This window comes from Alternaria metachromatica (genome assembly GCF_023757995.1).
Source record: "Alternaria metachromatica strain BMP 0045 chromosome Unknown scaffold_10, whole genome shotgun sequence".
NCBI lineage: Eukaryota > Fungi > Ascomycota > Dothideomycetes > Pleosporales > Pleosporaceae > Alternaria > Alternaria metachromatica.
In genome coordinates, this window is record NW_026055501.1 from 274683 (window position 1) to 291926 (window position 17244).

Below are 17244 nucleotides of genomic sequence, written 5' to 3' on the forward strand. Positions count from 1 at the left end.
TACTAATTGCTGACAACCATCTCGATACGAGGACATGTGATCGCAAGTTCGCTTCTGGCGAGGTTTGGATGGGGCGTAACTAGTCAGTGTCCATGGAAGCGCTAGGTCTAACATTCCGAAAGCTAGATCCCTGTACACGTCCCGCCTGATCTACGCATGTCTGATCTAATTCTTACGACCTAGCAGGGCGTAGTCCCACTCCTCTTGGTACTTTCGGAAGAAATCCCGCTCACCAATAAGGTGCTTGCCCATGAACGCCTCCCAATGCTCGCGCTTTTCCCCACCCTGAGTCATGGCCTCGAGCTCTCGCGCTCTTCGCATGCGAACCAACTTTTCCGCGGTCTGCCTCAGCATCTGTTGTGGGGCGGCATATTCATTGACACTCCTATCAGGCTCTTGTCGACTCAGGTACACCTCGGTGGCAGTGTTTATAGTGTTCAAAGTTTTACCACCCGGACGCATAGTCTCGTGTCCGCCTGTGGAGAGCATCATCCCGGGTTCCCATTGATCAGCACCTATCTTCTCCAAACCTCCCGTGACTTCGAAGCGTTTATACCACGTGTGTCCACCCCTAGCAATAGTGCGCATCATCTTGTGCCGGTCCTGACCTTCCGTGTATTTGATCAGTGTGTTTTTAAATACGGCTAGTTTTCCCGCATATTTGTTCAGCGCGGACAGCCTGATCGGTAAGATTCCCGAGAGGGAGAGGTCATCCGATTTGGAGCTAGTTTGTCCAGCTCCAATAGACAGTAGAAGTGAGGGTTCGTTATCATCTCCCCAAAGTGAGGCGGCCTCGGAATAAGCACAATAGCTAGGGTTATTCTCTCGTATCCCACCATCTTTCAGACCCAAGCGACCGTCGGGGCCATTTACTACTAACATGTCGAAACGGAATGGTGTAGCAGTGGTGCCGCGACCTACTTCCCACGTGTTAAGGTCGAGAGTATCTTGGTTGTATGGAGTAACCCAAGGAGGGGCAATATCTGGGTCGTAATGATGACTGTATGTACGCAATAGATACGCTTCGTCTAGCTGCCCCGAGCGGACAGCGGCCAAGCATATTCTACATTTTGTTAGTAGTTATTATGCTTCGGTGAATTCTTTCCCTCGTATGTAGGACTCTTCGGCTACAACCGCAGTAAAGCGGTGTACTCACGTTTGGCAAAGGTGATATTCCGGGGTCTGGGCCTCGCGCGCACGGAGTTTAGACTCTCTGGAAGGACGATCCCGCCATATACTCAGATTACTGGAGTCATCCGAATCGTCTGAATCGTCTTCGTACCCTTGATCATCGTTGATTGGTGCACGCCACCGGAACTTGTCTTCTTGGCTGCACTGACCCAGTTCGTGCTGTTTGCAGTACTGTTGGGCCACTGCTTCAAGGCCCTTTCTCATGGGTATATTGTGATACTTCTTGACGAGAGTAACCCGGGTACGGACGTGTGTGTACATCTCGCTCAAAATTTTGTCGAAAGCAGTGATCGTTTCGCTTACGGTCATGCGCAGTCGACTCAGTGCGATGGCTAATATCCTGTGATGATCTGTCAGTTTAACTTCGTATGGAATGACAGCTAGATTAGAGGGATGAAATATGTGCTAAACGCGTATTCCATAGCAATACTTACCCTCCCGTCGATGTGCCATACATCTTGTGGAAGTAATGGCATGGACGGAAATCCGCAGCCTCAAAGCTCCTGGGATAATGTGTAAATTGTCGCTCGAACCGATTCTCACAAGCGATGACCTCTTCCATAAGCGCCTTAATGATCAAAAGACTCGACCACGACTTGACCCCACCACCATCTGGTATTCATGTTAGCGATCGCTCTGCAAACACTGGCTAAAGTACAAACCGAGAGTGAGTAGACATTCTCCTGTCCCATCCTCCACTGATCTCGACCATTTGGTCCCCGTTTTGTCTGCTTGAGAAGGTGTGTCATTGTTCACTAGGCTCAACGGTCTGTCAAAGTTGAACTCTTTCCGTTTCTCAGTATTAGTTGGAGACTCTTCGTGGTACACTGAACGGAAAGATGCGCTATCGTTGGATCCCTCCTCTCCCTCGGTCTTAGTGAAGGGTTCCTCGCTGCTGAGGAATGAGCGGACTGATGCGACGTCGTTGAGTTCTTCGTCTGGATCAGTCTTACTGAACAGTAGCTTGTCTAACACTGAACGCAGCGATGCTTCATCGTTGATGTTGTTGACCACCTCACTTTCAGTGCTGGCGATGTTGTAAGTTTCAGACAGACGTAATGTTGGAACTGTAAATCCAGATGGCGATGCTTTGGATTCGGCTCCTTCCACGATCCAAGGATCAGTATTCTCCAGGAACGTATCCTCCAATACAGCTACAATGAGGTGACGATTGTTTCCGACGAACTCTGTAGTAAAGCCTGCTGTTCGTAGAGATCTCTCTATTTCTAGCCAGACCTGTTGTTCGTCATCTGTAATTTCTGGAGCCGTAGCAAAGCTGCTAATAGATGGAGCCGTGACGAAGCTACGAATGGATGGGGCCGTAGGGAAACTGCGAATGGATGGTGCCGTAACGAAGCTGCGAATGGAAAAAGCCTTATCTGTACTTGTCAGGCTGTTCACCAGCTGAGTGAGAGTCTCCTTGATGGTACTGTAGTCTTTCTGGGCCTTGCGGTTGCTGACGATGTTAAGATGCGATTGCAGACTTGTGAGCCTCGACCGCAAATCCAGAACATTTTCGCCAAAGGATGGAGAAGGCTCGTATCCTCCAAGTTCACCTTGCTCTAGCGTCTCTACCAGTAGTTTGAGCTCTCGCAGTATTGAAGCGCATTCTTCTGAAACTCTTCCGAAGTGTAGGTCGCTGGATAACACGCTGGTGTCGAGCGTATTTGCATAGTCTTCAGTGTATTTCGCAAATACACTCAAAGCCTCTAGGCTACCGAGAAGTTTATGAGAGTTGTTTGTTTCGTTGCAACGACTGCTCAAATGTTCAGCGACCTGTCGTATCTCGGTGATCTGGTTGATGGTGATGTCCCTGCCTGCCGTGATGTCGCCTTGGAAGACGGCGCCACCCCCGCTATCCACGGTTCGGTCCGGCGGGTCCATTCGTGCGCAAGGAGCTTGGCTGAGGTCTTGCAACCATCCGGAAAATTATTTAGAGGCTGGCGGCGACATGCGATCCATGAATCGGTCTTGATAACGTCTGGGATGGAGGTGTTCTTCTGGGTGTCCTCACAAGGTGGGGTCAGGCTGACGGCGTATCGCACACCTTGCAGCTGGCTTGGTCAGCTCAGCTGCAGCTGCGGCTGAGGCAATGCAGATGCTGGCCCGCCATCGGTTTGCTTGACTCATCCTTCGGAGCCTGTTGCGCATAGCTTCGAAAGCTGTGGAGGTACCAGAAATGGGTTTATTTCGCCGTTTGAAGACGAGCGGGAAGAAGAAAAAAGGGCCAGCGAGCGACAAGCAAACCGAGGAGCCACCAGAGCAGTTATTCTCGACAGCAGGCGCATACGGACTCAAAACGGTAGCGGAAGGAGCGACTGATACCGTAGAGTAGGCGCCCAGCCTCACCATCACATTACACCTAACACATGCCACAGTATCGTATTCGTTCATGGCCTCACTGGAAACCGCGAAACCACATGGACGTACAAAAACTCCATCTTTTGGCCCAAAGACCTGCTCGCGAATGACCTCAAACACGTGCGCATCTTCACGTTTGGCTATGACGCAGATGTGGTCAAGCTCCTCAACATCGCGGGTGGAAACACCGTACGCGACCACGGCAAATCTCTCGCGCAAGACCTCTCCTTGCGAAGAGCAGAAACGAACACAGTACGCGAATACCAAGTCTAAGACCGCCTTCTTTACTAACTGGCAATAGAGCAACCGTCCCGTAATCTTTATAGCCCATAGCCTCGGCGGCCTCGTCGTCGAACAAGCCCTCCTAATCTCCCGCGGCACGTCCCAACTGCACGTCAAAACGCTACTAACCTCCACCTTCGGCATCGCCTTCATGGGAACCCCCCACCTAGGCTCCCGCAAAGCAGACTGGGCCGCCCCACTGACCCGCCTCTCCTCTCTGGTCCTCAAAACCAACAAAGCCATCGTCGCAGTCCTAGAACCAGCGTGAGTAACACCATACAAACCCCAGATTTGAGACAAACACTGACTACACACATCACTGTTTAGTTCAGAAATGCTATCAACCCTCCAACAAGAATTCCACACCCTCCTCGAAGACCGGCGACGCAACGAAGGGAAATGGATCGAGATATTTTGTTTCTACGAGGAGTTGAGCTACGCGGGCATAGGAGATATTGTCCCACGACAATCGGCGATTTTGCCTGAGTATCCTAATGCTAGTATCCATCAGAATCATTCTGATATGACAAAGTTTAGTGGAAAGGCGGATCCGGGGTATGTGAGGGTAAGGGGCCAGTTGTGGGTGTGGGTTGAGGCGGTTAATAAGGGGATGGCGGTGGCAGAGAGGACAGGAATAAGCGATGAGGAGAGGACGCTTGGGGGGCGCGAGGATGGGGTAGAGCAAGCGTCTAATGCAGCACAGAGTGTGTCTGAGTTGGAAGACTCGGTTGAACCTCCGCAACAGGCACAGCGGGTTGAAGGTATACAAGAGATCGGGAGCAGTCGGACTGGTGCTGTTTTATCTGGAGGCGGCCCGGTCTTCATGGGGAATGTTAGTGCTGGGCGGGATTTTAGATATAATCAACATTCGTAAACCAAAGGATAAACTCTGAATGGATGCCGACATTCGATCGATTCGTATCTGTTCGATCCGGTCTACTTCTTTTTCTCCTCTTCGTCGTCCTCATCATCATCATCATCCTCTTCCTCATCACTATCTTCTTCATCCTCATCATCGTCGTCATCATCATCATCTTCCGCATCCGACACTTCTTCTCCAAGAGCCTTAAGTCGTTCCTACAATCATTAGCCCCATCTCTCATCAACTTTTCCCCAAAGTGTAAACAACATACCTTGTCTTTCGTCCTCTTCTCCTCAAGATCAGCCAGCACCATAATGAGATCCTCCAACTCAGTCGCCTTCTCCTTCTCCGCTTCTTCTGCTTTACGCAGCTTCTCTTTGAGATCTTTGAGTTCCTTTTCACTTGCGCCTCCCGCCTTGCCCTTCTGAGGGATTGACTTCGCAGCGGCGGCGGCAGCTTCAGCTTTACGCAGTTTCTCCTCCGCTTCCTTGACCTTCCAGGTTGAATCTTGAGCCTTGGTTTTAAGATCCTGGTTCTCGGCCTTGAGCTTGTCGATGGTGGATTGGAGGGCTGACTTTTCGGATGTGGATTGCTTGAGCTGAGTTTCGAGTGTGGATTTGGACTGCTCTGTCTCTTCTCTGAGTTGTTTGAGTTGAGTCTCTTTCTCTTCTTCGAGCTCTCTGAGTTCCGTCTCCTTTTCTTCTGTGAGTAGTTGGAGCTGTGCTTCGCTGTTTTGGACGTGCGTTTGTGCGTTGCGTAGGGATTCGGTGATGGTGGCGACTTCGGTGCGGGTTTGTATGAGTGTGTGTTCGAGGTTGCGGATGTTCTCGATGGCTTCTTGGCGGGCCTTCTCTGAGGCGCCCAATCGACGCTCTAATTCGGTGCGTGTTCTATGTGCGTCGTGGAGCTGCTCGTCGTACTCTTGCCTGACCTTTGCGATGGCGAGGTTGGCGTCCTTGCTCGCTTGTTGCACCTTGTTGTTAAGCGCCACGATTTGAAGATTGTACTTGTTCTCCATCTCCAGCATAGCTTGTCGGTGGTCACGGTCCTTCTTTGCAACTTCCTTGTCGAGGTCGTCGTGCAGTTTATCATTGATGCGCTTCAGGGTGCTGCGTTGCTCCTCGGCTGATTGCTGGGTCTTGCGATGCTCGGCCTGCTCCTGGTCTATCTTCTGCTCCAAAGTCATGAGTTGTGCTTTAAGCTCTTGGATGGTTTGCTCCTTTTCGTTACTCTCGCCACGAAGTGCATCAACTACATCTCGATCAACACCATCGTGTGATTGATGCTGCTCAATGTTTGGGTTGCGATCGATCGCCCGAGATAGTCGGCTAAAGTTATCCTTTAAGAAGTCTACAAAGGCTTCGTCGAAAAAGATGTCTGGCAAACCACCACCTCCGCCGGCAGTCCGGGGCAAGACCTCAAAGTCTCGTACGAGCGGATGACGGCGTAATCCAGTGATGGCGTCTAGGTATTTGTCACGACCGAGTTTCGTCATGAGTACTGGTTGTAGTTCGCGTCGTGGCACAGGTGAGTCCCTCGTTGAGAATTCGTATACGACTCCTAGCAGTGCAGCACAAAGACCGCGAATCATGACTCGGTCTTCTCCAGGGGTCAGGACGGCTTGTACCAGACTTTGCAGACTGCTGGCTTCTCCCAAGAAGTCATCTACTGCAGCGGCATCCTCAAATAGCCAGCCTAGCAATAGCATTAGATAGGCTACCGATATGCGCTCATCTTCCCCGAGTTGCAGGCTTGCGATGAGATTCGCCGTAAGCGTTTGTATGCACGTGACGACCTCTTCACCGCTCTCTGCATCTCCTTCCTTGACCCCCATAAGAGTGTCTTTCGCTTGATAGTCATCAAAGATGAGGTGGTAGATTAGATTTGAGGCAAACCAGATTCTGTATGGGTCGCCAGTTGGGGGAACCTGGGGTCCGGCCATTAAGATGGTAAGAGCGTTGGCTGTTTCGTCGCCGCCTTCGTGACCACCGATGGCTCGGTTGAGGAAGTGTTCTTGTATCTGTCTGTGATTGTAGAAGTAGGCCTTGATGCACTCGCATCCTGCATTGCGCAGGTCGAACAGGTCGTTCGGCGCCGGAAAAAGGACCAGGTTCAGAAGCGCTTCAATAACGTATACGGAAGGTACGCCGTTGGGAGAAGTGACGCCATTCGTAGGGGGCTCAACAATGGGCCTGACCTGCTCTTGAGCGAATCCTTCTTGGAGCCGAGCGTTGCCTCTAATCAGATCCGCGCACGTGTTGAGAGCCTCGATCTTGATAGGCATGGCGGTTGCAGGGTCGAAGGCGATGTTCAGCAGTTGGCGGACAAGGCCATGCTGCTGGAAGACGTTCTGGTTCTGCAGTGTGCCCGGACTGCCCTTGACGAGGAACATGCGCATTATGGCAAGCAGCCCCCAGATGTTCTTGTCGCTCTGCGGACTGACCCATCCATCCTCTTCTTCAGCACTTGCGCGTGCCTTCTTCGGCTTGTTGCCGCCGGGTAGCAGCGCGGCAAACCTCGCGACATGGCCCATCTCTCGTATGTTCGTTTGGTTTGACACGTTGAAGCGTATGAGGATAGCCAGCAGACTCAAGCAATCTTGAACCACAACCCCGCCCTGAGTGAGGCCGCCATCGGCATGTATCATGTTGAAGACCTTGGTAAAGGCATCCTCGAAAACGAAGAGCTTCTGAAGTTCGGCAGAGGTTCGGGACAGGTCGGTAAGGACGACGAGGGCTTCGTTACGGATGGCATCGCGGGGGTCGTCCAAGGTGGCTACCAGGCGCTCAATGCCGCCGGGGGCTGTGAGGACGCATTCCTGGGTTCGTTGGGGGCGGGCGAGGGAGATGGCGCGTATCAGTTGCAGCGAGTAGAGGCGGGAGTAGAAGTCGGGCTTGTCTAGGAGATCAAGCAAGAGAGTGATGTTGTCTTGCCGCTATCATAAGCTCAGCACTAGTAGATGTGTAGCAGGACAGGACCTACTTGTGAGAACTGGTCGGCCAGCAGCAACTCCAACTCTTCCGAGGCCTCGTGACTGGTCTCGTCGGGGTGGAAGAGCATGAGCAGGGTCTCGAGCACCACCTTGAGCGTGTCGACGTCGTCGCCATCTTTAGTCAGCGAGGCGATGAGCCCTTTGAGCGCGCCCGAAGCGACCGAGGCGGGATATTGTTTGGCGAAGCTCCGGAGGCCGAGAATGGCAGCGCGACGGTCTTCGAGGAGGCTTGCGCTCGTCAGCCTCCCACTAAGAGTGCTGATGGTGTCGGTTGCCGTCTGCTTCGGAGGCGCATTGGCCTCGAGAACGCGCATCATCTTGGGGGATTGTCAGATCTATGGCTTCATGGTAGATAGGTGGACAGTGTTTAGTCATGCATGCGACTCTCCCATAGGCAACGTAGTCGTCCCATTGTATCGAGGCCTCGTGGTGTGGAGCTCCACGTATAATTTGGCGCACGGGCTCGCGGCTCCTCCACATCCCTGCCGCGTCGGCGAATCGGCAAAACCGCGACCTTCAGGGTCCCGGCCGCGATGCTAAGGAAAGAGCGCGTCTTCCATCGCCGCTCCCTCTCCCTCTCACTCTCCATCACCACCTCCCATCAACCATCGTGCGCAAATTCGGTGATCGCGCGCCCACGGAGATTGCGGCACTATCACTCATATCGCCGCACCGGATATCGCATCCGGCGCTTCAAGAGGAGGAAAGGGCTTTCATCGCCATCAGGCAGTCTTTTTCTTTCCACTGCGCATCGTCGCAGCACTACCACACACTCCAGACTACTAGTACACGCGCTCTCGCACTCGTCGCAATCGCACTCGCACTACTACCCTCCAGCTACAGTCTCACTATAGCCACCCTTCACCCTCACACGTCGCGCGCCACCGAGCGCCTACCGCCATCATGGGTGTCCCAGCCATGTTCCGCTGGCTTAGCCAGAAATACCCCAAGATCGTCTCAACTGTGCAGGAGGAGTTGCCCAAGAAGGTCGGCGACAACGTCATACCTGTAGACCGCACCGGCCCCAACCCCAACGGCGAAGAGTTCGACAACCTCTACCTCGACATGAACGGCATCGTGCATCCTTGCTCTCATCCCGAAGATAAGCCCGCGCCCAAGACCGAGGCCGACATGATGATGGCCATCTTTGAATACACTGATCGCTGTGTCGGCATGGTCCGTCCTCGTAAGCTTCTCTACATGGCAGTCGATGGTGTTGCACCTCGTGCCAAGATGAACCAGCAGCGTTCGCGTCGTTTCCGCGCCGCCAAAGAGGCAAAGGAAAAGGACGACGAGCGCGCTGAGTTCCAGAAAATGCTCAACTCGCAAAAAGCTAGTCGTGGCGAGGACATCTCCAGTCTCGAAGAGGTCATCGAAAAGACCTGGGACTCCAATGCAATCACCCCCGGTACACCCTTCATGCATCTCCTTGCCGAGAGTCTTCAATACTGGTGTGCCTACAAGTTCACAACCGACCCCTCGTGGAAGGACATGAAAGTCATCATCTCCGATGCGTCTGTGCCTGGTGAGGGTGAACACAAGATCATGAACTTTATCCGCTCGCAGCGTTCTGTGCCTACTCATGACCCCAACACCTCGCACGTTATCTACGGCTTGGACGCCGATTTGATCATGTTGAGTCTTGCCACCCATGAGCCCTATTTCCGTGTTCTCAGAGAAGACGTCTTCTACGACTCGGGTAAGGATAAGGTCTGCACGCGCTGTGGCCGCAAAGGACATATCCGCAACAACTGTGAATTCCCCGACGACGGCAAGAAGCTTACCGAAGAAGAAGCTGCCGAAGAGTGGGCCACCTCTGAGCACCAACTCAAGCCCTTCATCTGGCTGCATACCAACATTCTGCGCGAATACCTGGCAGTCGAAATGGAGACGCCAAAGCGCAAGTTCAAGTACGATCTAGAACGCTCTCTCGATGACTGGGTCTTTATGTGTTTCTTTGTCGGTAACGATTTCTTGCCACATTTGCCTAGTCTTGAGATCCGAGATCAGGGTATCGACTTGCTCATCAGCATTTGGCGAGATCTCGCTGCTGAAATGGATGACTACGTGACCAAAGATGGTTTCCCAGACATGCGTCGTGTGCAGCAGATTCTCTCCGCCCTAGCGACTCGAGAGGCTGGCATCTTCAAGAAGCGAAAGGAAGTCTCTGATCGCCAGGCAGCAAACAGGGCTAGGCGCGAGGCACAGCAGAACGGCAACAAGCGCCAGCGAACTGAAGCAAGCGGCCCACCTGGCTTCAAGCGTGCGAAGGAGAGTACCGACACATATACCAGCGCGGGTATTGTATTCTTCGACCCCAAGGATGCACAGTCCAAGGAAGTGCGCGATGTGCACAAGGACATCATGCACACCCGTGATGCCCAATCCAACAAGAGCGCCGCTGCTCGACTCAAGGAGCTCATGAAGGCTAAGGCCGATGGCACCGCAGCGCCTGAGCCTGAACCGACCCCAGCTTCTGAGCCTGCGTCGGAAACCGCTGCTGAAACCGAAATCGTCCACCTTGGAAAGCGCAAGGCAGATGAGGTTGAGGACGCCGACAACGGCACGCCCGGTCGGAATACACCCGTAATCCCCGACCCACCCGCCCAGGCTGCCGAGCCGAAGAAGAACGACGACGGCACTGTAGAAGACACCATCATGCTTTGGGAAGAAGGTTACGAAGAGCGTTACTACGAGCAGAAGTTCGGCGTTGACCCCAACGACATCGCCTTCCGTAATAAGGTCGCGCGTCAGTACGCCGAGGGTCTCTGCTGGGTGTTGGCATACTATATGCAAGGTTGCCCATCGTGGACATGGTATTTCCCTCACCACTACGCTCCCTTCGCTGCAGACTTTGTCGGTCTCGAAGACATGGATCCCCGCAAGCTCTTCGAGAAGGGCACACCGTTCCACCCGTATGAGCAACTTATGGGTGTCTTGCCCGCCGCATCAAACCACGCCATCCCCGAACCCTTCCGTGTACTCATGGAAGATCCTCAAAGTTCTATCGTCGACTTCTATCCTCCAGACTTCCCTATCGATCTGAACGGAAAGAAGTTCGCCTGGCAGGGTGTTGCCATCTTGCCCTTCATCGACTCGAAGCGACTACTAGATGCCATGGCAACCAAGTACCCTGAGCTCTCTGATGACGAGAGAAAGCGTAACGAGTTCGGCAAAGAGACACTCATGTTCTCCCAAGAAAGCGGCCTATTCGACGATGTTGAGAAGGCCCTGTATCGCAAGGGAGAGCAGAAGTACAAGATCGATCCCGCCAAGAGCCGCGCGCTCCATGGAGAAATTGAGCCACACGATCTTTTCGTTATGGACAGTCAGCTCGTGCCGCCTTTCGATGCAGATGGTATTACGGAGTTTGAGATTACTCAAGATAGGTCAATGAGGTATGTTCGAAATTCTATCAACTTTACATCCAGGCAGTACTAACAGTCATACAGAGTATACTACGAAATGCCCAGCGTGAGCAACACCCGCGCCCACAAGTCCGCCCTCCTCGAAGGCGTCATCATGCCCAAACCAGCCCTCAGCCCGGGTGAAGCCGAGTCAGTGCGTCGCTCCAACGAACGCGGTGGCTTCCGCGGCGGCCGTGGTCGAGGAGGTGGAGGTTACCGTGGAAACTACAACAACGACCGAGGCGGCGGCTACAACAACGACCGTCGCGGCAACGACAACTACAACAATGGCGGTGGACGAGGCGGCTACCAAAACGGTCGTGGAGGTGGTGGTTGGGACAACAACCGTGGCGGATACGGAGGCAACCAAGGTGGTTACGGCGGTCCTCCACCCCCGCAGAACTTTGCTCCTCCCTTCCCTGGCGGCAACTTCGCGCCTCCTTTCCCAGGCAACTTCCCTCCCCCACCACCCGGCTGGGTACCTCCCCCCGGTGTAGGAGGCTGGCAAGGTGGTACGCCCCCGTACGGCGCACCTCCCATCCCACCACCAGTCACACAGCGTCCAGCTTGGATGAACGGCGGAGGCCAGCAACATGGTGCCCCGCCACCACACCACGCACCCAACAACAGCTCGTTGAGGGATGAGCGGTTTTACCGACCCGCAGATGAGATTCTAGGTCGCAGTGGAGGTGGCGGTGGCGGTGGTGGATACCAAGGAAACAACCCTTACAATGACCGCCCGCCGAGGGATGATAGGGGTGGCCGCGGAGGAAGAGGCGGACGTGGTGGACACCGTGGCGGTGGAGGCGGAGGCGGATATCAGGGGAATAGGCAGAGCTATAACTCTAATGATTATCGCTAGAGGATGGCTTGTCAGGGGTGTGGTATGGGTCGGGGATGGGATGGATGGGATGATTAGGATATGAGCTTTGTACAATAGTATATGGGTTTTGATTGATGCCCATGAAAATTTGTTTTATGCTTTTTGAAAGATTGAGAACGGAGAACTGTGATTCTGTTGGTCATGTGTATGTTCTGTGTTCTGTGTGATCTTCTTTCGCTGCCCAGAATTTACATGTCGCACGTGGTATTTTCTTTCGTCGATACTACATCGGAACACGGAGGATTGATTTGACATTCTTAAGGCTTAGCACGTGACTAGTACCCCCGATGTATAAATACCCCTCGTATCTTCAGTCTTTCTCACTCAACTCACCTTCCTTCATTCTTTTCACCAAAACTAAATTGGTTTGAATTGATGGTCCGTTCTCTGCTCTCGGTGTGTCGACAAGCACGCCAGAAGATATCATGATCTCCGATCTTGAGACGTTGCTGTCATCATGCACATACATCTCGCATTCAATCCCATGCCTTCTTCATCATCATTATTTCGTGTATCACACCATGCTACCGTGCTCTCTTAGTCATCTTCCCATGACGACGTAAGAGTAAGATTTTGGAACGCACATATGTTCGCGTTGTGGAGATTTTGGAAACATGGGTCATGAACACCTCTTCTTTTGGTATTTGTTCAGAGTTCTGGAGGAGGACAGGAGCATGAAACGTTCGCTGATTGGATTTTGGTAGTTGAAGTGCAGAAAGACGGCTCGCACATGTACACGACATCTACCGAGTTTTTTCGGAGGCTTTGGTGCTCCGCACATGATAGCGATAGTCGAAAGCTTTGTTTCCACTTCTCAGACATGTGGTCTTTCCAGTCATTCTTTGGGAAAGGCGGTGGTCTCGAACATGTCATTTCGATCTGCATTTTCTTCTTCAGCGATTGAAAGTAGAGGGAGGAGGGGACGAGGAAGTCTCGCACACATGAGGTGTGTTTGTGAACGCTTCTGGTCTTCCGCACACATGACAATTCTGGTGGTAGTTTTTTCGCTTTGCAGACATCCGAACTTCTCGAAAAGTTTTTGGAAAAGACGGTGGAACTGATCATAACCAGGTCGAAGGCGCATTTTTGGTGATTGAAGTGTAGGGAGAAGACGAGGAAGACTCGCACACGTCGAATTTCGCATCATGTTTTTTAATCTTTCGCATATGGTGATTACGTTGGAAGTTTTCGGTCATCTGCCATAGCATTGAATTTCTTTGTTTTGGAGAAAGCGTGGAGATGATATTGAGGAAGGAAGAGGGAAATAGGAGAGGACGGAGTTTATATAGACATCCGGGTCGGTGCAGAGACTGCATGTGATGTGCACTGATCGACGCACTGATCCTCACGATCACCTTCTACAAGGAAAAAATCTAAACAGGTCTGCAGACTACAGCAACACAAAGACATGCAAAGTAGGTGACCTAACGTCGATATAGGCTCTAGGGTGTTTGGGGTTGTCCCTATGGCTGCAGGGAAAGGGCAGAGGATGAAGTGTGGCGGTATACCGCTGTGTCTGCGAAATCGGGTAAGAGTGTGGAATCACGGGTTAGTGCGGGCAGATGTGTATATAAACCCCTCGTTGATCTGTCTCTTCTTCTCTTCAAATCACCATGTATTGACATTCAAATTCCAATAAAACAGACTATTCACTGCCGCATGGCTTTCCTCTTTTCTGCAGTCTGCTTTCCAAAAAGTTACATACTGGGATTCAATGTCTTCGCGACTGACTCCCTAAAAAAACTACCTTTGACAACCCAATGATCTGACGACGTCAAGACGACCTATCCTCACTTTTTCGGTCTTCTCTTCCAAAACCGTACCCTCACAAACCATGTCTTTGCGTTTCCCTTTTCAAAAACATGTCCAAGATGCGGGATGAACACTGGAACAACGACATATTATTACACCTCTCTCGGTCTTCCTTTCCAAAAAGAGGACAAACAAACTGCTTGTGTTTGCGTTCTTCCTTCTCAAAAGTCAGTCCCAAAACGTCATGGTCTGAGGATAGCGATACGACCTGTTTGGTCTTCCGCGGTGTGCTCTTCCAAAAGGACTGGTCGCTTTTCTCATGTGTTCGCGACTTCGCTTTCTCAAAAATCAATTGAGAGACTCGCGATGAACCGAGCACACCGATATGATCTGCCATCACTTTCTTGGCCTGTTGTTCGCGATCTGCTTTCTCAAAATTCAACAAGAGAAGAACCTATGAGTGATGGCGTCTTTGAAATTACAACCTAGTTGGACATGACTGCTTTGCGAGATCGGAATATAGACTCTAAAGTTTCGATGATCTTTTTCCATGAAATGGCGTCGCTGCTATACTTCCTTTCAAATGGAAATCATTGCTCCAGCTTTGCAACACCAAAACCGTATGGTCGGACATCGATGTCGCCGAGCACTTTCCTGTCTCGGAACCCACATCAAATATTCGCATGGTTGAGCTGTCTGGAATCCCCAGGGAACCGTTGAGATTATCTGGACGGATACAAAAAGCATGAGCCCACTCGTTATGTGTGCCCACAGATGCGGGTTCGACTGTTGCAACGCATCGCAGTATTTCTCAATCGATGAGTAAGGATATGTGTTGCGGTAAACTGCATATGATGTTAGATGACACGTCGCGACGACGAGTGCACGCGGGAGCTGCTGGAGGTGCAGTCGCGCGACCGTGACGCGTCGCGTTCGCACGACAGATTGCCTGCCGTGCGCACCTTCCAGTCTCAACCAATACCCCAGCTATTGTAGCAATCTTGACGAAAAGAGCAGAAATACCAATGATGAGTTCCTTGATGATTGCGCAACAAGCATGTGCGGGACCTGGTTTTCGAGGAGTCGGATGCTGGTGTGCGTTGGTTGGCGTAGTCCGAATCAGGCAATTTGCTAAAATCTGTCGATTGCAGCGTCTGCAGAGTTACCACAACTTTTTGAACCTTGAGCCTGCCAAGACGCGGCATCCGCCCGCGCTCTCCCGCGGAGAAACCCCATTGCGTGAGCCAAATAAACGGATATCGTCATAAGATATTACCAACCCATCAGCAGACTTTCAGAAATGGCTGATTACCTCAGAGCGTGCCTGCACCTGGGTGCAGCGTTGCCTTCGGAAGAAGTCGGCATTTCGGAAGCGAGCTGCGAAGAATCATCGGATGGTGATGGTGTGACTTTTAGTCACCGAACACTGCGACTGCATCATCAAACTTGAGGCGCGATTGTGAGATTTTTGTACGCATAGCTATAGAACTTCAAATCGGTTTGCAGAGTCTGGTGCGGACGTCGACATGACAGGGCACTTGCAAAACATCAATGCCCGATATAGAAAGTTGCGGCGAAACGACCTCAGGATGACTAACTCCAGCGGTCTACTACAACATTCCCGTCAAGAATCTAGACACGCGATTGAAAACGTTGTCGCATGTCGGAGTCTAGTCCTATCCTAGCTTTCGCGCGTTGATGTACTTCGTACCTGAACATCCTCACCCGCGCGCCATCCCTGTAGCCGTGCAGCGGAAAAGCCGCGGGCGCCCGGATACGACGAAATCCATCACTCACACGTGTGCTATACGTAATATCCGATCGCACTTACAGCACGAATGCTACGAGAGCGTTGTAAGCCGGCGTAGATTTTGTCACGCTTTGGCAGTGTGGGCCCATCGGACTCTTACCATCGTTCGATATATCCTGGTTGCTTTGCTAGAAGGAAATGCATCACCGCGGAGATGCACAACTCAGCGGGTGTTGCAGGGAGTGGGAGATGGCGTGGTCGTATGTGGGGGGGATGGGAGAGATATTTAGTCGCGTGGGATTTGAAGCTGGTCTATGGGATCATACTCTTGTACATTTCCAATTTTTGTGGTGTACCACATCGATTGTACTTGCGGGAAAATTCACAACACCACAACAACGACCAATACTCAAGTTTGCACCCGATATTTCATACCTCCCAGATAATCTCCACCGAAAACCTGCAAAAATGGGCGCATTAACCCCATCACAAGTGCAGACCATCAAATCGACTATCCCCGTCCTTGCGGAACATGGCAACACCATAACAACAAAGTTCTACCACGACCTGCTCTCCGCACATCCCGAACTGAAGAACGTCTTCAACAACACGCACCAAGCGACTGGCCACCAAGCACAAGCCCTCGCAGGAGCCCTCTACGCATACGCCGCCAACATCGATGACCTGGGGAAGTTAAGTCCAGCAGTGGAGCTCATATGTCACAAACATGCGAGCTTGTTCGTTCGAGCAGACCAGTACGATGTTGTCGGCAAGCATCTACTCGAGACAATGCAGACGGTGCTGGGTAATGCTGCGACGCCCGAGATTCTGGAGGCGTGGGGTGCGGCGTACTGGCAGTTGGCGAATATCATGATTGGCAAGGAAGATCAGCTGTATCAAGAGACGTTGTATTGGCCTGACTGGAAAGACTTCACTATCACGAAGAAAGAGAAGGAGAGTGAGGAGATCACGTCGTTTTACCTCGAGCCAGTGGATGCAGATTTGAAGCTACCGGTCTTCAAACCTGGACAGTACATCTCGGTCAACGTCTTCGTGGATGAGCTGGAAGGTGGCGTGTGGCAGGCGAGACAGTACAGTTTGAGCGATGCGCCTGGAAAGAAGTATTTGAGAATCAGTGTGAAGAAAGAGCCAGGCATTGAGATTGGGGAACCAAAGCACATGACACATGCGGGCTACATCTCCAACCTGTTACACGACACGAAAGACGAGGGAGACGTAGTGAAGGTGTCGCATCCATTCGGAGAATTCTTCTTCGACACGAAGGAGGTCGATGCAGACGCACCCGTTGTTCTAATCTCAGCAGGCGTCGGACTCACTGCTTTGACCTCCATATTCAACTCCCTGACAGCGGAGAAATCGGATCGACCGATAACCTGGGTCCAAGGCGCACGCATTTCAAAGACACGTGCCTTCAAGACGCACTTTGACCAATGCGCTGCAGCAAACGAGAACGTGCATGCAGTGTATTACTCGTCGACTCCGGGTGAAGGGGAAGTCCAGGGCCGTGACTACACTATCAAAGGTCGCGTAAATCTGGACAAGATTGACAGGAAGTACCTGCATACCGATAAAGGCAAGACACAGTACTACTGTTGTGGACCCACACAATTCATGCTCGACATTGAGGCAAAGCTGAAGAGCTATGGCGTGCCTAGCGAACGGGTGAAGATGGAGTTATTCGGTACCGGCGGAGTACCGAGGATCTAGGGCTGTTGGTGGAATAGCGATCGGCTTAGTGATGCG

At 52.1% G+C, this 17244-nt stretch overlaps 5 protein-coding genes across 5 annotated transcripts; 3 read left to right on the forward strand and 2 right to left on the reverse strand.

Annotated features, from left to right (window-relative positions):
• Nucleotides 1-165: 165 nt before the first annotated feature.
• Nucleotides 166-3075, reverse strand: J4E83_005223 (uncharacterized protein; the record flags this gene model as incomplete). Its single annotated transcript, XM_049332143.1, has 4 exons — nt 166-1063; nt 1283-1531; nt 1626-1803; nt 2577-3075. The coding sequence occupies 4 exons, from the start codon at nt 3073-3075 to the stop codon at nt 166-168; spliced, it is 1824 nt and encodes a 607-aa protein (XP_049188594.1).
• Nucleotides 3076-3370: 295 nt separating this feature from the next.
• Nucleotides 3371-4102, forward strand: J4E83_005224 (uncharacterized protein; the record flags this gene model as incomplete). The annotated part of the gene is made up of 3 exons (XM_049332144.1): nt 3371-3522; nt 3570-3804; nt 3854-4102. The coding sequence occupies 3 exons, from the start codon at nt 3371-3373 to the stop codon at nt 4100-4102; spliced, it is 636 nt and encodes a 211-aa protein (XP_049188595.1).
• A 668-nt stretch (nt 4103-4770) lies between these two features.
• Nucleotides 4771-8005, reverse strand: J4E83_005225 (uncharacterized protein; the record flags this gene model as incomplete). Its single annotated transcript, XM_049332145.1, has 3 exons — nt 4771-4911; nt 4968-7631; nt 7679-8005. The coding sequence occupies 3 exons, from the start codon at nt 8003-8005 to the stop codon at nt 4771-4773; spliced, it is 3132 nt and encodes a 1043-aa protein (XP_049188596.1).
• A 586-nt stretch (nt 8006-8591) lies between these two features.
• On the forward strand, nt 8592-11957 carry J4E83_005226 (uncharacterized protein; the record flags this gene model as incomplete). Its single annotated transcript, XM_049332146.1, has 2 exons — nt 8592-11086; nt 11141-11957. 2 exons carry the CDS (start codon nt 8592-8594, stop codon nt 11955-11957), a joined length of 3312 nt encoding a protein of 1103 aa, XP_049188597.1.
• A 3991-nt stretch (nt 11958-15948) lies between these two features.
• On the forward strand, nt 15949-17208 carry J4E83_005227 (uncharacterized protein; the record flags this gene model as incomplete). The annotated part of the gene is made up of 1 exon (XM_049332147.1): nt 15949-17208. One exon carries the CDS (start codon nt 15949-15951, stop codon nt 17206-17208), a length of 1260 nt encoding a protein of 419 aa, XP_049188598.1.
• Between the last annotated feature and the right edge of the window lie 36 nt (nt 17209-17244).